Source organism: Anas acuta, chromosome 19, assembly GCF_963932015.1.
Source record: "Anas acuta chromosome 19, bAnaAcu1.1, whole genome shotgun sequence".
Classification (NCBI taxonomy): domain Eukaryota; kingdom Metazoa; phylum Chordata; class Aves; order Anseriformes; family Anatidae; genus Anas; species Anas acuta.
Window position 1 is genome coordinate 10,212,942 of NC_088997.1, and position 20,261 is coordinate 10,233,202.

The window sequence follows — 20,261 nt, forward strand, 5'->3', positions numbered from 1 at the left end:
ATGGCTTTTATAAAAAAGCTAACTACTTCTCAGTTATTGAATTATCATACAGGCTTTAATGGAACATCCCATTCCCGCTTCCAAATGCCATAGAACGTTGTAAAACTAAAACTGGTGCATGCCAAAGAGCTGTTGGTGATCTCATTCTTTTTTATTGATTTTTATCAATCTTATGTTGTTTTCTCTTTTAATTTCTATAAAGTCTTTAAAGTCTTCTACCACTGTCCACTTGGTACACAGTTAAATTTACCTATAAAGAAAAATTTTTTCTTAACTATGATCTCAAAGCAATGAAACACAAAGTGTAGTGGCAGGTCTTCAATTACTTTATAGTTATATGTATGACCTTATTCAACAATTTGGCCCCATTTTTCCCTTTTAAAATAAAACAAATTGATGGGATGTGTTTTAGTATAATATAAGAAATGTAAACAATTTAAAAAGGAGAGAGCATCACTAGAAAGCTGTAATAGTGATATTTAAGGAGACCCTTTGTTGACCAGGATCATTGAAATCTGATTTCTGCACTTATCTGTGTTACCCAAACCAGAAGGATTCTGCTTAGGCAATGCCACGTTAGAGTAGGCAGTTGGATAATGTCAATATTTTTCTCTGTAGCATTGGAAACAGAGCAAAATACTCCCAAGTGTGAAAATACTGCAAAGTGGCACTGAGCATTAGAGTTGCAATTTGTAAGCTCAGTGAAGTTTTCCTGTAGACACTAAAGAGCTAAAATAATTGTAATTAAAAGTGAGTATTGTCATGATCACGCTGAGCTTTCATCTCAGTGTTAGCAAGAAGGGCACTGGGGTTTTAAGCTTTTGTTTTTATTGACGTCATGCCTTTAAAAATAGGATGGAAAATTCTTGGCTCTAAAGCACAAATTCACAAAGGAAACTGTGTTATGTGTCTGGTGAGTTATGGGTATGACACCTCTCAGGGGGAATAAATGTGTTATTCTTCTGTATAAACATACCACACAGATCTTTTTTGTCCTTCATATATTAAACTGAGCTGTCAGGCTAAATTCGATCAGTGTTCATAAGGTGATACTTTTCAAGCTGCTTTTGAAAGCCAGTTTTATTCAAGCTCATTCAAGTAATCCTGTCACACACAAGCCGGATGAGCTGGTGCCATGAGCATTTGAGAGAGCAGCTCCGTGGCCAAAGCAAATCGATAGGAAGGAAGGGGGGGGGGGTGACAGAGAAACCCAATATATTTTCCTTCCCAGCCCCTGAGATGGAGCTAATCTTGTGCTAAGGTTATCCAGTTCCTATTGATAATTGGAGAAAATGAACACGCCTGTTGTGTTTTCTAATTGTTCAGTGTCCGGTGCTGCTACCTCATGTCCTCTTGGCAGCCCTGGGACCGTCTCATCTCAGCGGTGCTGTGCCACGGTGTCACGGGGTGGGTCACAGCGCAGCATCCAAACGGGGAACAGGAAGGTGCCATTCAAAGCCACCATGGCCTGGCATTGGGCTGGGCAGATGTTCGGCAAGGCCTGGCTCTGCTTACGGCAACGCATGGCCCTGGGACGGGTTTAGGGCCGAGCCCCACAGCCAGCCTGTTCCCCAGCAAAGCAGACACCCCGCCAGCTCACCCCATGTCTGCTGCAAGAGCACTTGCAGGGTCGGAAGTGAGGGTACAGTCTAGGAAGATTTAGAGAAGATTTTGTCTCCCTGAGCTGTCTGAATTGCTCTGAAGTGTCAAAGTGGCAAACAACAAAATGGCCGTTGTTTCTCCAGGCTTGCAAAAGGCCTTTGGCAAGCTCCTGAGCCTAGATAAAGGCTGCTGCAGAAGCTAAGTGGTTGTGAAGCAAGAAGCAAAGGACTGTTACCGGCAAAATGTGGCTAAAGACAGGAGAGTGAGGAGTTATTTTCATCATGGTCTCTTTGCAGCACAGTGTCAGTTTAAGAGCTGCTGAAGCCTGAAGTTCTCTGCCCTGAGTTGGTCAATGGAAAAGGCAGGAGGGCAAGCAGCAGCATTTACACATGCTGTAAGGTTATCTGGGAGAGCTGGGGTCATGGAGCAGTTAGACACTGTGGAGAGGCCTCATTCAGCTGAACAGGGACTGAAACTGGGTCTGGATGTACCCAGAGCAATGTGCATCAAACCAGGCCACTCAGGCACTGAAGCAGCTGGGACGACTTGAAATGGGGCTGGATGTTCCCCTAGATGGTTCCATGCACGGTCCTGGTCAGCCTCTGGCTAAGGGAGGTGTTGCAGAAGCCGGAGGAGTGCAGCAGGACAGCAGGAAAAATACCCAAAGGTAACCAGGCATGTGGGGAAAGTCTTATAGGAAGAAAAGGAGGGAAGATAGGAGCTGAAAAACTTAAAAAGGAGATAAAAGGGGAAACTTTTGTGAAGGAATGATGCTGATGGTTTGTAGAGAAGTCTTTTTATCACAGACTGGCAAGAACCAAGTGGAATTAAAAGGTGGTAAACGGAAACCTTGCGGAAGGGGTATGACATGCTAAGAAGCTTGCTGCTGTGGGCAAGAACTTGAGCACACTCAGATGAGACTCGAGATTTATGCACATCAGCAGCCCATGCTATGTTACCATGATTCTAGAAAGCCTTGGAACAAAATCTCATGCTTCTGGATATCAGCCGATCTTCTGAGAGATCAGATCTTATGTGCTGGACAGGTTACCTGACCTGTGCTGGCTGCAGGGGCTTTACACCCACTCTGGAAAAATCTTACTGCTGGCTGGAATCAGCAGAGCTCACATGGAAATCAGCAGATCTCGTGGTAGGAAACATGGTGCCTCAGCCTGATTTAGAACGGATTGTCCATGTTTCTGTGAACCCAGGTGTGCTTTACAAATGCTGTGATTACAAGATCTATATTTCTCTAACTAAAACACCAAATTGAAACCAGAAGCTAAAGCTCTCTCTTTGTGCTCAAGGCCTTTATCATCAAAGAAAATCCCCCGATTAATTTGTCACCATTACTTCCTATGTGGGATGTTTCCAGCCTGTTTGAGAAGAGCCCATTGCAATAAACACTCCAGTGCTGGGAGCTGGCTGATGACTGCATCAGAGTGACATAGTTAATGAGTAATTTACTGCTGAAAAGTAAAAGGTTGGGAAACAAGAATTTTTCCCTATTGGAAATGAACCTTTTGCTGTGCATGTGTGTGTACGTGTATGTGTTGAAGCAGGATTGAGCTATGGTGTTGCTTTCTCTTAGGGTCTGTTAGGATGATACAGCTGCATGCATCCATTTCCTATTAGGAATGCAATGATTTGTAGGAGAGAGGGGTGTTTTGATGTTCTCTACTTCACTTTCCTCCAGAAAGCCATGTCCCATTTTTGCTAAGTAATGAGTTGCTTTTAAAAAAAATATCAAACATCAAGTGCTTTCAATATACTCACAGTATACAGGATATAGGAGTTACATTTATGGCGTATGTTCTGTTTAACAGCTGGATGAAATAAATTGTTTCATGTGAAATATTGGAGGACTCTGCATTCTCAGATCAAGGCCAGAAGCAGCTCAATGACTGAAGAATTGTCAACATCTTGTGCAATTCCACTAAGTGCTTCTTTTCATTGATCTGCAACTTTATTGTTGACAATTAAATCCATTTCAACGCAGAAGATAAACATTTTTAACAGGAGGTAGCAAAATCTTTTGTCCTGAATGATTTTTCTCTGTTTTATAATTAAGTACAAAGTGTGTCACAAGTCTTGCTATTCAGTTGTGCTAAATACCTGCTTACTGTGGAATAATTGGTATCAGCAGATGACAGAGCTGCTTGTAACATGCTTTCAAAAGCATGTCTTTAATTTGCATAATCAAATACTTTGTTAGTGTCCTTGGAAATTAGGATGAAAGATGACTGTGTGCTAAAAATGAAAAATTGTTTTTAGCAAATTATGTGTATCCAGTACAACAGATGAATTGCTCTGGGGCCTTTCTGATATGCGTTGGCTGGTGTACCCAACAATTTCCTCCATCCTTTGCAGTAATAGTTTCTGTCATCTGCCTTTATTTATCCAAATGTTTCATTGACCAATGTCTAATCAATATGAAATGTACAATCAGGTCTTAAATCTGATTAATTATTTCAAGCCTTGTAAAATACTTGTTGAAGTATACCTCCTAGGGCTGGCGGTCAGTGGGGTATGCGTTTTCTGGCTTCAGAGAAGTTATGATAGCTTGTATTGGTTGTGACAGTTTGCACCAACTGCCCACTTATGTCAAAACTGAAGGAAATAGTTTTATATTTTTTGAAAGATCTAATTTTTTATCTTGCATGAAGAAGTTTTCAGCAAATTGTAGTTAGAGGTAATATTTTCAAGAGAAGAGTTTAACTTAACAAAGTAGAAGAAAATACATGCTATTTTTAAATTAAATAATTCTATAAAAATGTGAGTAAGATTTCTGTGGCAGGCTGAACGCTCAGTCCCAGGGATCATGCTAGTAGGTACAAAAGCGTGAAAATTCCTATAATTTTCAAGTGTGTGCTGTAAGGACTTGGAGCTTAATCCAAAGCCCTCACAAAGGATGGGAAGATTCAGTGTTGATTCTGAATTGCTCTCTCCAGATGACTTCTTACTCCCAAGCCAGACAGAGATAAGATGAATCCTGATTTGGAAGGGAGGAGCAGTGACAGGGTACTATATATTCTTGTTTCTGAATCAAAGTCAGTTGTTCCAGACCTTCACATGGAAAAGTTGGATGATTTGTGTTTCAAAAAAAGGTTTGGTCTCTGTAATTTGAATGCATCATGCATGAGATTCTCTAAGGAGACTTCATTCCCCAAGGATTGCCAGGTCAGGTCAGAGATGCCCAGTTCACACATCCTTGGCTGCTGCTCGGGAACTGGCCAGCGTGGCACTTGGCATCTTTGGTGCAACCAAACACACTGAGCCTGTCTGCAAAGAACACTTGATCAGGCAAAACTAGCATATGTAACGAATTGGTGAATCTCTGGGAATTTCAAATTTGGCAAATATCAACAGAGCGTTTCTTTTGGCTGAAGAAGAGTTGGGCTTCATCTTGTGGCTATGATGCTCTCCTCTGGCCATCCCATAACTCTTTTGGATCATGCAAATGGTACAAAGGAGCCAAAACACAGAGTTTAGGTCAAATTTTACTGCCTTGTGCCTTAGGAAGACAGGCAACAGCATTTCAGGTGAATGCTGCATATAGGCTGTGTTCATTATAAAAATCCACATCTTTCAGTGGAAGTGTTTGCATGCACTGTGTATTTCTGTGTTAACTGTGTGTATACATATAACAGATATGGGTTGAAATATAAATGTATATGTATGACACGTGACATATACATGTATACAAACACATGTGAGTGCATGTGTATACGTGTGTGCTCAGAGAATGTATATAAAATATAATGTAAAGTCACAGATACAGTCTCTCTAGTTCACATGCAGTCATTTGGTTTACTTACAGGTCTTCACAGTGTGGCCTTGTCTGCTCCTCTGGTGCTATTGAGCCAACCGAGTAATAATCACGTAGACACAGCCAAGTGATAACTGCACTTGTGTTACTTGGAGGGGACTGAGCTCTGCATCTTGTGCGATCCCCAGATTTTGTTAGTTAAGTGAAAAATAGAGAAATTTGGGAGTTAAGACACATCAAAGGGCAAAGACAGGAAAGCAAGATAATGGAAGTTGCATGTGCTGTCTGGGTGGTACGAGCTTAGCCAATATTTTTCTTCAGTCTTCAAAGAACATCGAACTATGGCTTTATTCCTTTCTCAGTAAAAAGACCGACTGCTGCTGGATGCAATATCAACCCCATGGAAAAAGGGGAGCCTCTGTCAGCACAGAAGTTACATCGCAGTTACTTTATCCAAAATAGAATATGGAGACTGACATCAAATAAAGTTAGCTTGTTTACTTATTTAGCTGTTTGGATGAAAATGATTTCCCATGCCTCATAAACAAACTCAAAAAGTAGTGTATTGGCTTGTCTGTGTCAGAAGCACATGAAGGACTTTTTCCACTTAATTTTTACACCAGGATGGCCAGTCAATGCTCAGAAGTAATGTGATGTGCAAAAATATGCTGGTAGCAAAAAAGTAATCCTGTATGTATGACCTTGAAATACTGTTGATGAAGGCTTGAGCCTTCCGTATGAAACATGTAACTGGGGTCGTTTATCACTGTTGTGGGATTTGAACTCCCGAAATAGATATTGTGGGATGAAGAATTCATTCTGATTTATATAGTATAATTATCAGCCACGCGGGAATGCATGTACAGAGCATACAGGAGTTAGACTGCTGGACATCTGACACCGTTTGGGGGTATAGCGTGGATTAAAAGGTGTAAGACAGAGAGAAGGAGAAGGTGTGCACACATTCAGTGTTTGACACTTGGAATAATATTACCCTACTAAATACGGTGTTTTCTAAGCTGCATACTAACAGGAATGGTACTTAAGGGGCTGTGTAATGAAGATGTAAGCAGCAGCAAAAAATACCCAGGAGACACCTAGGATTCCTAGCCCCCTCTCCAGGGGAGCAGGAGCAACTGTGTGAGGAACAAACTCCCCAGCAGTGAGCTGTGCTGAATAAATGTTACACACACCAGAGACTCTAAAAATATCAAATGGAAAGATTTAACGAATGCACAGAGCACGAGATATTCCCCGTAGATTTGGAAGTATCACCTCTGCAGGGTTTTCAGACAACCTACTGTATTCATCTTGTACAGAACTTCTAATGACAAGGCTAAGCCCTCAAAGCCCTAATTATTACACCTTTCTGTCAAAAATCAAAATATTGTAACTCTTAAACCTTGTAAGGTCTAGGAACACATATCCACCTATTTCTGAACAAACTGTTGATCATTTCTTTCCTCTTTGGGGTCCTGTCTTAACACATATGGTGATCAATCTCTGTCTAACTTACAATGTTTGATCAAGCAGGACTGATCCAAAGAATTAATGCAAACTGAGCTTCCTTTATTTATAACCTGCAAGGTAATAGCAACGAGATAGACCTTGGGCATACAGCAGAGTAATTATTTTTATTCCTGTGGAGTCTCACTGTTGCCACCGTGGTCTTCTGATCCAAATTCATGGGGGAGCCTCTGTGCGTGTTTGCATACACCAGAAGTGGTTAAAGTACGTCCTCATCAAAGAAGTCTGGTTATTTGTCCTCTCCCCTTTACCTTCCTTTCTCCCCCCCCCCCTCATTTTTTTTCCCCATCTCCTGTCCACAGACATTAAAACAATCACCAGGCTGTTGCTGTTGCACAGGATGTGTAAAACATGTAGTAACAGGGACCTGACATACTTTGTTGGGCCTTCTGCATGAAATTAAACCCAAATGGTGATGAGTTATTTGACACATTCCTGCCCAGCCCTCTCTGGCAGTTCCAGTGATTCGGAGGTTGGAAAATACTGTCACAGTGTGCCTTGACTATGGCCTGGACAAATACACTTTCCAACATATTTACTTGTACTCTTTTGCATCAAGGTTTGACCAACGTAGCTGTCAATGATTTTCTCTGAATGTCTATTATTTTATTATGCATTTATTCATTTTACCCCTTAAAATTGGCAGAAGAATGAATAAATATTTTATGTCTTAAGATTATTTAGAAACCCAGTTATTTTTTAAGTGATAATCTTGTCCCAAGCCCCTTCAAATCTTGTATGTTTGCCCTAGGCTTCATTTCAATAATTGCCAAAGATGCAAGTCTGGCTTGCCACTGTGGCTGTGCAATATTGACCTAATTGGTGCTCCTAAATCCCACTGCAGCTGCAGGCACTCCCCTTCCCAATCTTGGGTCAGCAACATTCCCCCAGCACTTGTTCTGAGGGGAGTCATGCATCGAATATTCATTGGCAGAAATTTGGGGGTGTGATTCAAGTAGGAGATTGCTCTAGATCCCCAGAGAGCTGAGCTCCACTGTACTGAATTTTAAAATTACAATAGCAGTCATTAGTGTTAAAGAGACACAGTTGGAAAACCAAAACAAGTCATTCCATGACCAGCCAAACCAAGAAAGCCTGCTTTCCTACCAGTAAGTGTTTTAAGTTTCAGAACTTGTGTAATAAGGCACAGAGCTCACATTGCATTTATTCCCGCAGTGGGTTAGTAAGGGAGTGATGATAGAGTAACAGTAAAAGAAAATAATAGTAATAAACAGGCTTTCTCTTTGCAAGCAGGTTGTTTATTTTTGAGGAGCGTTATTGGAGGAAGAAGGAGAGAGGCAGATGCACACACATGCAGAGTGTGGTTGCTTCACTCTTATGTCTTCAAAGAAAATGTGTTTCAGGACTAATTATGTTGCCTTCTCAACTTCTTTGGCCATTCTTCTGAAGAATAATGTCCAAACTAAATGTCATAAAAGAAAATCAAGGCAAAAATATGTTATTTCCCTTACCTTTTTATTCTGTTCTTTGGAAGCCCAAGTGATAGTAACGTTCTTGTGAGCACGTAATAGTAATTAAGGATAAAAGGATGCACCTACAAAACAAATGTTTCTCCAGGCAGAGAGAGCAGTGCAGCCAGGCTTCCTGCAGAGCTCTCCCCCTGCACCGTGGCTATTTGTGCTTACATGTTCAACTAGATAGGTTCTGTGGGCTTTATGTGATCGTTTAGGCTCTGCTTTTGCCAAATACGCATGCAGGTGATGTTGCCTAGCTTCAAAAATTCATCAGCGCTGTTTTACAGCCCCAAATCTTGGAGTTGTGCAATTATTGTGACGATCCCGCTCTCTTTAATGATCAGTGAAATGCTAGTATGTTTGCACAGGAGAGTTGGGAAACGAATCCCTAGGAGGCAGGAGCCAGGAGATGGGTACAGCAAACCCAATGTCTGTTGTGCTGAAGAAACAGGACAAAGCAGATCACAAACCCTTCTGGGTATTTGCCTTCAGGCAGATGCAGTAATCTTTTGGGAGGTCTGAGTCAAGAATTTCAGAGCTTTTGAACCACTACACTCAAGTTGTGTGTACTTGCCTTTTTCACGTGTTAACGAAGACACCAGCAACTTTCTCCTTATGATAAAACAAGAGCGGAAATATTAGGAGAAGGCCCTGAGGACTAGGGACACAGCTGGAAATGATTTTGGTTTTGGTTCAGTTTCATGTTGGCATGGTTCTTTATGAAACCAAAATGTCTGCCACGAGTATAACTCCAGCAAATCAGTTTCGCTTGGTTTTGCCCATCTTGTCACACACTGACCTGTTTTCTCTCTTTCTTTTGTTGCAGATAAAGAGTTAGGAGTCAGTGCGCTAGCCGAAAATGCCGACCCTGGTGCTAGGGGGCCAGCTGTCCCGAAAATATCAGGATTAGAGAGGAGTCAAGAGAAGAGCCAGGACAGCAGCAAAGACCCAATACTTGAGCCCGTGGTGCCTAAAGACCCTTGTCCTCAAGCGGCCCAGCCTTTGGCCCAGCCGCAGCTGGAGCCGCAGCCAGAGGCGCCTTGCCCCAGCCCCGCGCTCGCCCCGCGCCCAGAGGCTCCAGCCCCACCGGCCCCACCGCCGGCCACCCAGCCGCCGCCAGCCCCAGAGGAGGCCGCCCGCCAGCCCGCACCGCAGCCGCCCGTCCAGCACCCGCCGCGGCCACAGTCACCGGTGCAGCCGGCTCATCCCAACCTCCCTCCGGTGCAGCCCCATCCGGCCGCTCAGAGCCTCTCGCAGCCGCTCTCCGCCTACAACAGCAGCAGCTTAAGCCTCAACAGCTTAAGGTAGGAGAGCAGAAAGGCGAGCGTGCCCAAGCCGAGTCCTTGCACGCTTGCTGCCTGGTGGCGATGCTTTACAGGGCTTGGAGGAAGTGAAGAGGGGTTAGGACAAAGGTGACACAGCATGTCCTGCCTCATATGTGGGAAAAAAGGGGGGCTTTGTGCATTCTACCTCAAATTCTTCCCAGGATTGCTTTATTTCTATCTGGTGTTCCCAGAACTGCTTGGTAATTTCGAGCACATAGTTAATTGGCTTTTACTTTTCCTGTTGTTGCATAATCAGGTTTTTGGAAGGTATGTTATGCAATATAGACCACTGGAAGAAAATCTCAGTTCTTGTAGGCTCAGCTGCTCTCTGAAGGCTAACTACTTCTGCCACCTTCTCCCTGTAAACCTTTTCTGCTTTCTCCAACTACTGACATGCCCTAGGGCAGTCAGTACAGCTGCTGTTGGCCCTACTGACAGCCTAATATAGTCTTGCAGCAATGACATTAAGACTTAATTTTTTCCTGCACTGCCAACACCTTACAGTTGTCAGTGATTTTCTCCTCTGCTGGCCACAGTGAGATAAAACTCACCTTCGATGGGGGTAACAAAGATTAACAGAGATTAAACAAAATGTTCAGAGGAACACGTAACGTCTTTGTAAGTCAGGGACCTCAGGTTTCCCCTGCAGTAAGCTAACGCTCTCAGCGCTGCCTTACCTTTCCCCAAATCTGAGTTTGCATCAGGCACATGGTGTCCTTTGTCACCTGGTGAACCAGTATTATGGTTTGACTAGAGACTGGGAGTTGTTTAAGACTGCAATTTATTTTTAACCGAATTGGTATTGCTCATCTTTAAAAACCACCGCAATAAAAGCATGTTGTTACTTGAAATAATGACAAGTGGGATTAAGCATTATGTGAATATATTGTAAACACTCATTAGTAAGAAATGGAACCTGAAAAATTGCAACCAGTATAATCCTGAATATTTATTTTGCTGATTTAACTTGTCTCTTTATATTGTGGGGATAGAGAGAGGTGTTAACAGTGCAATAAGCCTATATCCATTGCTGCTTTCACGACTTCATTTCACATTTCTGCAGTCTTCCATCTTTCTAAGTCATAGGAAAGAAATTAATTTTTTATTAATGCAGTGATCACTGATTTTGAGCTTCATTTGCCTGAAAACATGAATCAGAAGCAGTCATGTAGAAAGGACCTGATAATTAAGTAATGAATGCACAGGGCTGATTACTCCTTTGTGTGCCATGCCTGTGTTGTTGGAGGACTGAATCTCAGCCTTTTACAGGGAGGGAAAACATATCTTGGGTTTTGGTGGGGAGAAACCATAGGAAGACACTAGATGAGGCTAGAGAAAGGAATATCTCAGTGGTATTGATAGAAAAAAAAGAAGAAAAAAAAGAATAGTAACTGGAGTTTGTAATATGTAACTTATATTAGTGACATGTTTAACGTGAGCCATGCATATTTTATTGGGGTAGCGTATGTGTAGGTTTGGAGCTTTTCTCTCTTCCATGCAGTGCTTAATTGCTTTTCTTTTCATTAACAGCAGCAGCAGAAGCAGCACTCCTGCCAAGACTCAGGCCCCCCCTCCACACATATCTCACCACCCTTCAGCCTCACCGTTCCCCCTCTCTTTACCAAGCCACAGCCCGCTGCATACCTTCACGCCCACCCTCCAGCCCCCTGCACACCCACATCACCCCAATATGTTTGCCCCTCCTACGGCTTTGCCTCCTCCACCGCCATTGACGTCAGGGACCCTGCAGGTTCCAGGACACCCAGCTGGTAGCACTTACTCAGGTAAGAGACAGATGGATCGTGGCCTGAGCATGTCTAGTACGGCGCAGGAAACCACTTCTCCGGTTTTAGTCAAAATAATTCCTCTTGGTCCATTCCACGAGGGCTGCTGGTTGGGTGGAGGTGGTGCTCATTGCTGAAGGATTTGGAGCAATAGCAAAACCAAAAGCCACCCAGACGTTCTCCAAGGCTTTTCTTCTTTCCTGGGAATGAAGATTTTTGGAAGCCTGTGCTTTTCTGTGTCTGCTCCCTGGGGTAAAAACACTTCAGAATTCATATGTGCCCACACAAAATCTGTGAACCCTCTAGCAATGTCTGTGCTGTAGCTGTGGTCTGTGCTCAGCCTCGCTTCTCTGCAGCAAGCCTGGCTGGTGGGAAAGTCTCCGGTGGCTGTGCACACAGCAGTCCCGAGGTCGTGTACGTGCAAGATTTAGGGGTGGGAGGTGGTTAGTTGTGGAGATTTTTATCAGTGGAGTAAACTGTGCTCTTTTATACTTTGTCTGTGGGAAGATGTAATGTGTCTGTTCCTCACCAAGCGGGAACTGGGGGAAGAAAATGGAGGATAATCAGCATTCAAGTAACATCGTTTGTGACCACGCAGTGGGGGAGTCATGATAGCAGCAGCCAGTCTCTGTTCACTCACTTCAGCTTACCTGTACCTCCTCACCTGCTCTGGGACGTGTCTATGGCCATACAAATTTAGGGAGAACCGTCACTTGGTGACTCAGATGAATGCTGTAGTGAAGACAGGCTTGAAGGGAGAGAAGGGGAACTGAAAACTCATCTGTCTCTGAGGTCTTTGGGGAAGATCTGAGAGAGTTTTCTTAGCCTGTACAGTGTCACAGTTTACTGTGAGGAAGTTTCAAATACAGGTTCACTACTACAGCCAGCAAAATTGGTGCAAGATCTGGAAAAGTCCCTGAGCTCATGGGGGTTGTTTTGCTTTGTTTGTGTTTCAGAACAAGATCTTCTTCGTCAGGAACTAAACACGCGATTTTTGGCCTCACAGAGCGCGGATCGCGGGGCCTCCCTGGGCCCGCCACCGTACCTGAGGACCGAGTTCCACCAGCACCAGCACCAGCACCAGCACACACACCAACACACACACCAGCACACCTTCACGCCTTTCCCTCACGCCATCCCACCCACTGCCATCATGCCAACGCCAGCACCGCCCATGGTGCGTACCCCAGGCAGAAATGTGAGGATAAGTAGAGCACAACTCTATTCTTTATTACAAAAATTTAAGAATTTGCCAGGTGGCGGGGAAGGAGCATTCTGCTGCCCAGGTGTTGTTGGGTGGTAGAGGAAGGGCTGTCCGTTCCCCGTGGATGGCACGTGTGTGATAGGTTCAGGCGGCAGCACAGGGGCTGAGGGACGAGGCTGCTGGCCAGAGGGGCACTCGTGCTTGGGACTTCCTCGTGCTTGGAGTGGTGCACTCTGGTGCCTCCTCCAAGTCTCGTAAAGACCTTGTTTTATTTTGAGAAAAAAACAAAACAAAACAGTCTCATTGGAACCTAATTTTCTGCATATTTTTCCTCTCTGTTGGTTGTCAAATAATAGGGAATTAGTCTATGTTACCAACAGAAAAGAAGCAACGAAATATAAAGTAACTAGTTTGTGCTTTGATCCCTTTGCAGTTTGACAAATACCCTACAAAAGTTGACCCCTTCTACCGTCACAGTGTGAGTTTTATTACTGTGTTTAAAACTGACTTAATTGCTTTTCTGTGGTGGGTTGGGATCACCACTCAATCAATGGCACAATGTTGAATCTCTCCCTAATCATCACTCCAGGATTTACCATTATCGTTCTTGGTTGCTTTGGCTTTTGAAGGCTTGCATTTGTGGTGCTTGTTTCTGGTAAAGATGCAGTATCAGCTTTTCCAATCAAAAGATCTCCTGCTCATACACCATTCAAAGACAGGTTTGATGTGAAAACGATGAGGCAGAAGAGCTGGCTGTTACATGAAGCAGGATAGAGCAGTAATTTCATCACTGTGTTTCAGTTGTGCCACAAACACTTAGATTGATATTTTTCCTGAGAAGCCTGAAATGAAATGACAAACTATTGTACAAATCCTTCAGGGATAGGTAATCTAATAGTTTCTTAATATATCATATTTTGTTTTATAAAATTTGAAAACTTGTCGTATTCTGGAGATTTCAAAGGCACATCTGATCCACTAGGCCTGTTATTTTTGGAAAGCTCTGCTTGATGACACTGATGTGATATGAATCCAGCTATGCACTAGATGTGCTTTTCTTAGAACTACCAAAAACATTATTTATTGAGATGAACTGATTTTTAATATTCCAGTTAATTGTAAAGCTTCTGCTTGTAAGGGAGGCAGGTATCTGGTTGATTATGACAAGCGTTTATAAATCTAGTAGTGATATTTTGATGAGAGAAGGAGTACTGCATCAGCACTCAGAAATTTGCAAAGCACTTGGCTTTATATGTTGGTTTTGCTTAGAAGTGGAACTGGGCAAAAAAAAAATGGTTAATATGATAGTGTGATGATTTCTGTTGTACTGATTAAACGCAGTTCCTGCTAACAACTCATACCTGTAGTACATGTGAACAATCCTATTAATTTCTGACACCTTGTTTGAGTAACTTCACGGTATGTGAGTGCTTGCAGAATCCCAGCTGTAGAAGTATGAGGCAAACATTTAAGCTCTAGGAGAGGCACCTCTACTTAGAAGACTCGTACTGCTCATTTGCATTGTTGTTTGCCAAATTACACTCTTGTTTGCTTAGCTTTACATTGTTTCAGAAGATAGATTATGATGAATGTGTCATGTTGCTTCAAGCAAGAACATGGAACTGGGAAATAAGCAAATGAATTTTAGAGAAGTAAAGCACAGAGGTCAACATGTCATACAGGAAACATTGAAATAGTCTCCACGTATATATTCTTTTCAAATTTATAGTGACATAATCTTTTAAAATCTTGCTTTACTTGAATCCCGATGGTCATTGTATTATGCCATTTAAAGTAAGAGGCTTCATGTTGTGCTCTTGTCAGCCAGTGAGCCAGGCTGTCAAACCTGGCAGAGTCAACGGCAGCAGAGATCTGGTCCATAGTGCTTCCCTTACCTTTTCCTTCAGAAAAGGTTTGTCCTAATGAAGTTATTGCAAAATAATCAGAATTGCATCTGTTGGATATTTAGCAAGCTAATACCAAAGATCAACATGATGTCAATAAATTATATTGGATTAACAGTCTTGCTAAAATTACAGCAAAGTCATAGTAGCCAGGACATTTCAATAATCTCTTCTAGTATGAATATAGATTATGAAGGTAAAAGAAGAACTGCTTGCATCAGTTTCCCGACCAGCTGCAGTACAGAAAAGCATGCTTTTGCTGGTTATAGGCACATACCTGATAGGGCTTTTTGTCTTCTAGAAACACTCTGAAACTCTAGTGCATCAATACATACTGTTTTAGTGATGAGTGTCTACAATAAATCCTCACTAGGTGTTCAGATGCATCTTTAAAAAAAGCTGGCAATGTTGTCAAAGCTTGTAAGTGAACTCTGCAGGAGAATGAGAAAGTTTATTTCAGAGTTAAAATCAATTTACTTTAAAATAGGGAAAGCAGCTCACATGTAAGCTGATGGAGAGTTTTAAGATAGTTTTCCTTCTTGGCATCTTTTATTTTCCCATCTTTTCTTTTTCAGTGAACTTACTGTAGCACAGTGAGCCTCAGTTTTAACAGTTGATGCTGAGTCTAGTGTTGCCTTTTGTTGCACCTGGCTTCAGGAAAGCTGTGTTACTGCATTGTCCCCTGAACAAAGCTGTAAGGGGAAAGTGCTGCTCAAAAGAGAGGGAATGCTGGGCAAGAAAACACCAACTATTGAAGATACGTTGAAAGCTGGAGGAATTAAACTACTACAAAGAGATCAGGGAGATATAATATTTATATTTTATTAATAATTCTGACCTTGAGGAAAGGTCACATTTAATTAACTTAGCAGTTGTTACAAAACTAAGGAAAGTATTCCTTATTATTAGTCATAGGTAATAGAATATTAAGTATTACGTCTCTCTCCATCTTTTGGAATTGGTCCATTACACACAGAATTAAACGCAGAAGACGCTGGAGGATTTAAAACACATTTTAGTCATTAAAAAGTTATTGTAAATGAGGACATGTGTCTCTTAATGATTTCTCAAATGCCAGCAGTTCAGCATCAACTAATATAAAAATTTTTTCTGCATCATTGAAAGGAGCAAGTTCAAATTAAATAGAATTAAAAACAACAATAGAAATGTGTTCTGTAAGGAGATTTCATACTTTTAAACCGAAAAAATCTTTTGACACCTCTAAGATACTGAAGTATTTTCTCAGTAGCTGTAATATGAATAAATGACCTCGCAAGGTAAACTAATGGAAGGAGAATTCTTTGATTCTACGAGAAGGGATTAAGAAAAGCACATACAGATGCTTGATATAAACAAACTCATCAAAACTTTGTGATACTGATTTACTCTGGGCTGTGGTTTTCTCAGTGTTTGCCCACTCCAAATGTCCGGTCTTTTACTTTGCCCAGTCCTGCTTCTGCTCAGTTGGCCATTAACTCATTGATTTTGATCTTAAAAGTAGCATACAGTAGGTTCATTTTGGACCAGCTATGTTCAGATGTGAACCTTTACCAGCCAGATAACCGCTTCAGGCTTTTGACTGGCAACACCAGCAGAGTTAGCAGCCATCTCCTATTAGATCCTGAGGTTTCCCAGTGAGAACACCTTGTAATGAAATGCTTTGAACCCTGACTCCTACCAAAAAGTAATTTTGTGTGATCCCTGCATTTTCCATGGAACTGAGCGAGTTAACCGTGTTACAGCATGAGTAAAAGATTCACAGCCAGACCACAGAGACAAGATGAGATTTGGACATTATCATTTACTTGCTTGTTTCCTATGTGTTTGTCTGCATTAGTACAGAAAAGGCTTTTTTGGTTTTGCTAAGTTGTCTTAGAATAGGTACGTTGGGATCATTGAGGTCAGTGGAAATTTGCACATTTTTATGTTTAGTAGTCTGTCTTCACAAAAACAGTATCCTAAAATTTTGAGGGTTCTGCCTCAACATTTTTTTTTAAGTAATCATCTTTGACAAATCAGTTCATCTCTCTGCTACTATTAGATGTGGCAGGATATCCTCTCAGACAGGGTAATGAAGTAAGAATTGTGCGTATTTTCCTCATTTCCTACAGATATCATTAAAATCCTAACACACTAATGGAGTTTTAATGACAGAACGTCCTAGAACATGTACATTTTTTTCCCACTCAAACAGTAGTTTTCTCAGTCCTATTTAGCTCAGTAGTCTGCCTTTTCTCTTGATATCATTTACAAACTTAAACTATTTAAAATGGCTGTGCAATTTTAAAATTAGTAATTGCAAAACAAGTCTCTTACGCTGTGATGGCCTAATCCAGGGGACAGGTTGCTGGCTGTATAATTTGGGAACTGCTTTTAAGCTCTAAAGTAAACTTCATGACATCTGTGAACATTTCATTGACTGCTTTAACTAACATCGTTGCAACAAGATCACTTCTTCAATGCTTCTCTGTTTCTCCATGTATCATTTCCCTAATACTCTGCAGGAATGCTTTTGCTGTCTTGTTCAACTGTCTGTCTTCATTTTGAAGGGCGCTTGCATTCATGTTCTTCTGTCTTTTTGTTACAGCTGTTTCACTCCTATCCTCCAGCTGTATCAGGTATTCCTCCCATGATTCCTCCAACTGGCCCGTTTGGCTCGCTACAAGGAGCATTTCAACCCAAGGTAAAAACAGGAATTCTCTGTAACTGCTCAGATTCACTGGTGGTGACCCAGGTTAGATGAGAGTTCAGAACTTTAGATTCGAGAGCAGCTGAGATCTGAGTTACAGCCTAATTGCAGAAAGGACAAGAGGCTTTTCCCAAGTTAACAAAACAAAAGTTATTGCTCATTGGGTTCAGATGTATCTAAATGTGTTAAAAAATTGTTATATGTGATGTTATGGCTAACTTTAGAAGCAATATGATTAGTTCTCAGGTAGTACCTGTTAATGTAAGATCATGTAATAATCAAGATTTTAAGAAACTGTGATCATGATTGTTTACTCATTTCCACAGTCACCTCACAGCTCTACCACCATGCAATACACTGATTTAGTTCTCCCCTCTTTTGTGATAGCTATGGCAGTTAAATTGTTAGTTTCTTTTTTTTTCTTTTGTTTTCGTGAAGTCACTCTTGATTTATGAGCATAAGGAAATCAGTTTCTGTAGCCTGTAGTCTTTGCCACTACAGACTGAAATCAGGACTGAAATTTCTGCAGAGAAGACACCTTTCTTAAATTGGCCCATCCACTTTAATGACTGAATATGTAAATTGCAGTTCATTAGCGGGATTCTTCATATGTATGGTAATCAGTCTGTTAACAACTCTGTTGCTTAATTGTTAGTTATACTGCAGCTGATTTCTTTTTTCTTCATTTTAACATAGGAAAGATGCTGTCTAAACGTAGTATTTTTTTCTCTGAAAGACGCATTTTGTTATATTAGCTGAATATTTACATTCAAATGATGGGAAAAGCTTTAATTTTCTTCAACTGAATGTTGGCTTTTCCTGATACCCACATGGTAACAGTTCATTGTGGATGGAGTTCAGATCCTTGTACAGTGACTAAAGAGATTACCAATGCTTTGTGCCTGACATAGAGGGGTAGCAGCTTTAGCCAGCTCCAGTACATTATTGATAAGCAGCAGAGCCCAAGCTTGGTGCTCCAAATGCTGCTTTAAATGCTGTATCATACTAATCAGCTTTTCAACAGTGGAAAGAATTTCCAGTGAAACAGTCCCTGTTTTCTCACGTTTCGTATCACTTGAAGTAATGGGAAGTTAGTGGACAATGAAAGTTTGAAGTCTGAGATGATAGTGTGTCTATAAATGGATTATAGTAGTTAATCTTTTATCTTAAAAAAAAAATGTCTTCATGGTTAGGCAATGTTAATGATGAAGAAATAGTATTTTTCAGGTTTTGCAGGGTCTATACGTTTTTTTTACTCCTAACCACTCTCTTTCTTTATGACATTTCTAGACTTCCAATCCCATTGATGTTGCAGCCAGACCTGGAACTGTCCCACATACCCTTCTACAGAAAGATCCACGGGTCTGTAGGAAGTATTATTCTGTTTTTCTAAAGTAAAACTATTTCTTCTGAAAAGCCTGCATACGTCCTCAATATGTCCAAATTAGCATCTAAAACTAAAGCTTACTCTGAAGTATATAAGTAAATGAGGGCTAGAGATGTATGAGAACAATTTAAATCCTGATCCTTTTGTTCATCACTAGCAAAAACAAACAGACACTATGCAATGGAAGAGATCTTTCCTTGCTGTCAGCTGGCATCCCCACAAGCCCAGGGTGAAGACATAAAGCCCAATTCAATGTATAAATGTACAAACCTCTTCAAGACTACGTTTATACTCTGTAATTGTTTTTAATGTGGGTAATGACAGTTATTCCCTTGGTGACTGTATTATTGATTGCACTAGCGAAATACAAATGCACTTTATTGATCACTTGGTGCCTCAGGATTTTTGAGTTGTAGCATATCAGAACAGCATTTATTGTGTCAGCACTTCATCTTTTAGACTTTTGCCGTTCTTTGTGAATGCCACAGGGTTTGTGAATGCCCACAGGTTGTTTGCACATTTGAATTAATATGCATTATTTGCAGTGAAAAACGTCGTGCAGTGATATTTTTAGTAGAACTCTCTGAAAAAAAGCAATAGGGAGTGCTCCTTAAAAATCCATGTTGTGGTATGGTTCAACTTTTAAATACTGCAGAGCTGTCTTTAAGTAATGCTAAGTTCCAGTAGTTCAGTTTGCTCTGAATTGGTGCTGTAGTTAAGCTTTATATAAAAGGAACCAGGTGTTTTCATGTCTGTTCATTCCATCTAATCAAAAAGATAACTAGAGCCTCCCATCATTAAGTAATTTAACTTATGCTGCCTTTCAGCTTGTAGTGTATTTTTGATTGTTTCAAGATGATGTCGTGTGCCATCACCGAGTTTGCAAAAACCTCTTACACCTGTAAATCTCCTTTGCTTTTCTTTTTAGCATTGCATTTGAGAAAAGTACACAAAAAAAATCATAAATACCCAATAAATTGAATTTATTTTCTGTTATTAATTGGTGAATTGTGAACAAAAGAAGAGAACAAAAAATTACCTACCCCCCAAAGAAAAAACAGGCCTTACAAGAAACAGAAATGAGAAAATTCCTTTTCATACAACTGCTGTACAAAATACATCTGCTCTGATGTGAAAAATACTTAAAGCCAATTTGTGACAGAAAACATCAGGCAAGCAATCAAGTCAGTAGTGGGTATCTAAATGTGCAAGTACCCAGTGCCACAGCTGCTGAACAGACACCGGCAATGGTTTGCAGGGGCACTGCAGCCCGTTGATGGGACCAGCCCCATGATAAAGCAGCCCTATCTGCTTCCAATCTTCTTGTGAGCCGAGCAAGCTTTGAAAGATTAGAACAGAAGTTTGCCCAAAGGACATAGCTGTTTTTCTTCGGAGTAGTTAACTAGCCATTTTTGTAGCATTAAATCAACAAATTAATGCTGATGCCAGAGGACAGAGCGCTCTGTGTGAGGCTTGTTTAGTTGCTTGTCAACACTTAGGTACAACAGCCATGGGGGGAGGGAGACCGGCTCGAAACGGAGGCTGAGGACTAATTATTATCTGAAAGGGCTTCATTTGAAAGTAAAATTATAACA

General features: G+C 41.3%; 1 protein-coding gene across 7 annotated transcripts in view; it reads left to right on the forward strand.

Moving 5' to 3' along the window:
- The window catches only part of AUTS2 (activator of transcription and developmental regulator AUTS2), a 756,836-nt gene that overhangs the window by 719,052 nt on the left and 17,523 nt on the right, over positions 1 to 20,261 (forward strand). For 3 of the 7 annotated variants that reach the window (XM_068656147.1, XM_068656152.1, XM_068656153.1), the window contains 6 exons: positions 9,200 to 9,677; positions 11,229 to 11,482; positions 12,439 to 12,680; positions 13,120 to 13,164; positions 17,178 to 17,273; positions 18,570 to 18,641. In XM_068656147.1, coding sequence (XP_068512248.1) covers positions 9,200 to 9,677; positions 11,229 to 11,482; positions 12,439 to 12,680; positions 13,120 to 13,164; positions 17,178 to 17,273; positions 18,570 to 18,641 — 1,187 coding nt within the window. The remainder of the gene's footprint in view (positions 1 to 9,199; positions 9,678 to 11,228; positions 11,483 to 12,438; positions 12,681 to 13,119; positions 13,165 to 17,177; positions 17,274 to 18,569; positions 18,642 to 20,261) is intronic. The other 4 variants (XM_068656148.1, XM_068656149.1, XM_068656150.1 and 1 more) reach the window with 4 other exon arrangements.